The following is a 6,114-nucleotide window of genomic DNA, read 5'->3' as shown; positions in this document are numbered from 1 at the left end:
AGAAGATCTCTGAATCTGATAATGAGAATAATCACTAAATATGAGAATGAGATAAAGCCTATCTGACAGGTGATCCCTAGATCTGATAATGATATTACTCAACTGAATCTGAGATGAAGATCAAGCCTATCTAGTGGGTGATCTGTGGATCTGATAATGAGACTAATCAACTAAATTTGAGACAGAGATCAAGCCTATCTAGCTTGTGATCTCTGGATCTGATAATAAGATTACTCAACTAAATCTGAGACTGAGATTAAGCCTATCTAGCGGGTGATCTCTGGATTTGATAATGAGATTACTTAACTGAATCTGAGACTAAGATCAAGCCTATCTAACGGGTGATCTCTGGATTTGATAATGAGATTACTCAATAACTTTATGTGGGACCATGCCTATCTAGCAGGTGGTCCATGAGTCAATAGAACTATCTGAGTTCCTTACTGAGATAGATGACTGTATCTGACAGTCCTGATTTTTGAGTTCTACTCTGATGATTGATATTAAAACTACAACTGTGAGAGTTCTCACTTAACTAACATACCCTAAATCTGAAATAGTGGGGTCCAACCTGTAATCCCAGCTAAAAGGGTGTCAATACCATACCACAGTTAAAGACCTCTGTGGTCAAGCCTCTCTAATGGGTAGCCCACGCAGGAAGTCAAGCCTAAGGCAGTATAATAGTCAAGCCTATCTAGTGGGTAACAAGCCTTTTCTAACGGGTGACTCCTACATCCTACGCTGGCTATGCAGTTTTGGAGTTTAGGGATCATTCCTAACAAATCTGCCTCTCTAACGGGGATCCACCATCCCTGCACTCGCTCAGTTCTAGCTCTACCCCTAACTGAAAGACTCTAAACTAATTCTTAACTGAACTTAAACTGAGTTGAATCTGATACTGACCATATTTCTCGACTGATCTGACTGATTTAAGCTGAATTCACTTGGTTCCATATCTAACGGAATACTACTAAATCTCGTTATTTGACTGAATGATACGAAGCTTTGAATACATTACTCGATTACTACTGAGGTCTGAACCGAACACTTGAATACTACTAGATCTAAGCTGAGTACAAAACTGAGGCTAGATAACTAGTGATGCTGAGATTACAGAGATTACTATGATTTCTTAAGTTCTATATTTGTCTGAGAGTACAGAGTTCTATAATTGACTAAGTTCTGAGAATCATGGCTTGACTGAGATTATCGAGTTCTGAGAATCATGGCTTGACTGAGATTATTGTGAAAACTGACATGGGCTCTAGACTAAAGCTAAATTATCAGGTATCAATACCCCCAGGACTCGATAACACAAAATTAAAGCACAACCATTCTTGAATTATCAATACCATGTACATTCATTCACCTTCACAATTACTAAAGCATCTATTGAAGCATTTAGAAATCATAAACATGTGATAGTATAGGGAGACATGTTATTGGCTCATACTCCATTCAACAAAGTCTTGCATCAAACACTTAACATGCATTAAATAACACATAATTAGGGTATTTCATGCTAACATGTCATAATTCATTCTCTAAGGCTTTTCAACAAACACTTGGCATGCATAGGCTTCCACACAATTGGTGATTTCTAGTCAACATGCTATAATAGCTTTAATTCCCTCACATAAGCATTTTATCAAACATATGGGGAGCATGATTTGCTTATTCAACAATTTCTACACTTAATTGACATGAACACCTCACTTAACAAGCATCTTGAAGAGGGTTTATCATGAACATCACATGAATATCACATACTAGGGTCAAAGCTTGAAACCTCATAAACAAAACATGAATTAGAAACTCAAGAATATCATGAATTCCAATTTCAATTCACATGAATCATGAAAACTCATAAAAATAAAATCTTTAAAATTTACAAAAGGGTTCTTGAGCTTCTTGGATGAAAGGGACCCCAGAATCAACATCTACATACCTTGTCATATTATTCTCGAAAGATTTACAGAGGAATCTTGATGACTTGGATCTTGGATTAGAAACCATAGGTCTTGTTCTTGATTTCTTGAGAGAGAAAACATTTTGATTTTGGGGAAAAAAATTGATGAATAAAGAAGTATTTTCATTATTTAGGGTATAGATCCCTTAATAGACTGGTTTGGGGCTTTAAGAAATTACCAATAGGTCAGTGAAATTTAAAAACAGAATCTGAAAATTCTGATTTCACATGCTGGCGCGACACGGTGGATCACATCAGCTCACTGGAAACTGGACAATTGGAAAACTGGTTGGTGGCGCAACACGGTGGAAATTGCATTGCCACCTTGGTTGTGAACTAGAAAAGAACGGTGACATGGTGTAATTACGTTGGTGCACTGGAAATTGACAACTCTGAAATTAAGCCTTGGTACGACGCGCCATAATCACAGAGGCTTACTGAATTTTGATGATTGCCATTTTGGCTGGCTCCGCAACGCACTAAAGTACCAGGTGGTACACTGTCTCACTAAAATGGTTCTGACTCTTCGCCCGAGTGTTGGATTTGAGCAAATTTGGTATCGACGGAAAGTTTTTTCAATTCCCTACATGAAAAAAAGTCAATATTAGGGAAATTCTACACGGTTCAAAATACTTCTCACTTGGGAAGACACTTCTTAACCTTTTAGGGATGGATTAACACTTCACAGAACATGCTCTAAGGCTCAGACTAAGAGAGAATTTTATAGGGTCTTATAGGAAACCACAGACTCAAAGGTTTCATGATAGCATCATTATTGTTGTTTACCATTTCTCCAAAATGGCACACTTTATTCCTCGTAAAAATAGTGAAGATGCAGCTAATGTAGCTTCATTTTTTATTGAACATGTGGTTAAGTTGAACGGCAACCCAAAGATAATTGTAAGTTATAGGGACTCCAAGTTACTTAGTTACTTTTGGAAGTCAATGTGGGGTAGGCTCGGTACCAAGTTGTTGTTGTCTACGTCTTGCCACCCACAAACAGAGGGCCAAACAGAAGTAGTAAATAGAACCTTGGGTTCTATGCTATGTTCCATGGTTAAAAGTAAGTTGACATCTTGGGAATATCACTACCTATCATTGAATTTTCTTACAATTGGGTGATCCATTCAAGTACGAGCATCAAGCCCTTTGAATATGTCTACGGCTTCAATCCTCTAACCCTCTTGGATCTAATTCCTTTGCCAAGTGATATTGTTGTTCTATTAGATTGAAACAAAAGGGCCAAAGCCATGAAAATCTTGCATGAGAAGGTGATATAGTGGCTTGATAAGAAGAAGCAAGAGGTGGCCAAGCGAGTCAACAAAGGAAGAAGGCATCTTGTGCTTGAGCCGGGAGATTGGGTGTGGGTACACCTATGAAAACACCAGTTTCCCAACAAAAGAAAGGGAAAGTTACTGCCAATAGGTGATGGTCCATTCTAAGTTCTTGAAAGAATCAATGACAATGCTTACAAGAATGACTTGCCATCGGAATACCAAGAATATAACATGTTCAACGTGTGTGATCTTTCATGGATTGATACCATTGAAGATGAATAACCCATGAGTTTGAGTTCTACTTCTCTCAATATGGAGAGGATGATACGGGTGTCATGGGCTTGAGACCATTTACTAGAAGCCAAGCTTGAGAACTACAACGACTTCAAAGCACGTTTATGAAAATGGACGCGGTTGATCTTGTTGTGAACTCGCCCAAGTGAGTGTACGTATTGAAATGTGAGGGATGGACTTAGGTGATCAAAATACACCCAAGGTTTCCCCAAAACACTGCACACCTGCCACCCCTTCAATAATGGTAAAGGGGTCCTTTTGCTAACCTTTTGTAATAGGCTATTTAAAGTGTGTCCTTTAGTCTTGTTCCTTAATTAGCTTATTATTGAAATCACTTGTAATATTGAACATCATTTTCCTTTCAAGAAGAGAGTAGACCACCAAACATTTGAACATCACAAGTGAAAAGTTCCACTTGTGTAGTGAAACGGCTAGAAACATGAGTGCTTGAGTGAACCGAGTTCTCTTGTGTTCGCGTAATAAATTGGTGCTTGTTAATGTGGTTTGTAGAGGTTTTAGAGTTTGATACACTCTTTAGTTTCTACATTTCATATTCTCCTTCTGTCAAGTTACCTATCTTTTATCGTTTTCCATTTGTGTTTAATTCTAGTGTCATCTTGTGTCTTGTTTTTGCGGTTTTTAGGCATGTTGTTGTAGGTTGTTTGCGGACTGTTTTGGTGTTGTAGATACCATTTTCTATCATAGTGAAATCTATTTATTGGTCACCAGACATTGGAATTCAAAGATAGCATTAGTAGTTTGATGCAACTTCATCTAACAATTCGCTTTTGAAGAAGGTAGTTGTAGTTGTTGATGGAGGCTGTGAAGTCTAGGAGATATGAAATTATAGTTTTGATGATTGACCTCTAAACCAGGTTCATGTTGATTATGAACCAGGTTCTTGGTTATTGTGGTGCTGGAATATTTAGCTAGGTGACGTGCAACAGCGTACTTGTTTAAATAAGGAATGCACAATTAACGTTTTGAAAAGAATTCAAAATTTTAAGTCAGAAGGAAATCTTTTTTAGTATGGTAAAGAAGTGTATTTTAGCAGGTTTCCTTATACAAGTTGGTTTCCACAAGGAAAAATTTTTGGTGACCTAAAGGGAGTCAAAGAGAAAGCAGTATATATGCAGCATTGCTGGGGATTGGCGCACACACCTTTTGAAAATCTACAGATCTAAAAATCGGAAAAGGCAAGAAGCAACAAGCAAGTAAATCGAGCAATTGATCGAGACAAGCTATTACTAGGTAACTATTTAGTGTTGGCAATAGAAGTGTTTCTTTTGAGTTGTAATAGTCTTCGTTTATTGTTAGAAGTAAAAGTGTGGGTGAGGAGTTGTAACACGAAGTGAGTTTGATTTCTTGGAGTGATTAAGTTGTGTGTAGAATAGTTAGTGTTAACTTTCGAAGTGAGGTACTCGAGTGAGCCCCTTAGATTGCTGAGTTGTAATCTGAAACGCTATGAAAGTAGTGGAGATTGGAATTGAAATCTCTTGGCTTAATTCTGTTGCAGTTTGCTTTTACTGTTACTATATTTCTCTGAACCAGGTTCCAAATACGTGTGGTGAAGTTAGCTATTTTATCAATTGGTATCAGAGCGATCTTTTCAATATAAGGTTAATGCCTTAAAAAAGATCCATGGCTACCCAACCAACATCCAAGGAAGGAGCCTCATAGACCCGTCCTCCTCTTTCCAATGGACAGTACTACAGATGGTGTAAAAATAGAATGATGAACTTTACTATCGAAGGAAATCACAATTTATGGAATGGTGTGCTAGATGGGCCAACAATCCCCACTAAATCTAGTAAAGATGGCAAGACTCAGGTTCCGAAAGGAAGATTTGAACTAGATGCAAATGATAAGATAAGTGTTCAGAACAATGCGAAGGCCAAAAAAAATCCTAATATGTGGCATTGGTCTTGATGAGTACAATAGGATATCATCCTGTGCCACCGCAAAGGAAATTTGGGACACTCTACAAGAGGTCCATGAAGGTACCAGTCAAGTGAAGAAATCCAATATTGACGTGCTTAACAGGAAATACAAACTATTCAGGATGAAGGAGGGAGAGACTATTCAGGAAATGCATACCAGGTTCACGTCAATTCTGAATGAGATTTACTCACTCAGTGGAGTTGTTCCCAGCGGAAAGACAAATCAAAAACTTCTCAGTGTGTTACCAGAGTCATGGGAGAGAAAGGTTGAAGCAATTTCTGAAGCATGTAATCTGGACACTCTAACCATGGATGAGCTAATAGAAAAATTGACTACTTTTGAGCTCAAAAAGAATCAAGGGCGTGAGATGACCAGTGGTAGAAAATAAAAAAATTGGTTCTAAAGGCCACTGATAAATTTGATTTTGAGAAATAAAATATGGTTCTTATGACCAGAAGGTTCCAAAAGATGTTTCAAAAAAGTATGAAATCACAGAGGAGGAACCAGGTCTCCAAAAATAACAAAAAGGTCAATCGTGACAAAGTATGTCATAAATGTGGGAGCCCAGACCACTTCATTAAATTTTTCCCACAATGGGAGATTGAGTACAAGAAGAACCATCTGGACAAGGCA

At 37.8% G+C, this 6,114-nt stretch overlaps 1 protein-coding gene across 1 annotated transcript; it reads left to right on the top strand.

The window, feature by feature from the left end:
* Positions 1 to 5,425: 5,425 nt before the first annotated feature.
* Positions 5,426 to 5,869, top strand: LOC124896565. Its single transcript, XM_047408130.1, has one exon. It carries the CDS (start codon positions 5,426 to 5,428, stop codon positions 5,867 to 5,869), a length of 444 nt encoding a protein of 147 aa, XP_047264086.1.
* The last annotated feature ends 245 nt before the right edge of the window (positions 5,870 to 6,114 follow it).

Source organism: Capsicum annuum, chromosome 3 (genome assembly GCF_002878395.1).
Source record: "Capsicum annuum cultivar UCD-10X-F1 chromosome 3, UCD10Xv1.1, whole genome shotgun sequence".
NCBI classification, from domain to species: domain Eukaryota; kingdom Viridiplantae; phylum Streptophyta; class Magnoliopsida; order Solanales; family Solanaceae; genus Capsicum; species Capsicum annuum.
Note: the sequence above shows the minus strand (reverse complement) of the source record. Positions and strands in the feature narration are given on the sequence as shown.

Coding starts and splice junctions, on each gene's coding strand:
- LOC124896565 (XM_047408130.1), top strand. CDS start 5,426: ATGCGAAGGCCAAAAAAAATCCTAATATGTGGCATTGGTCTTGATGAG.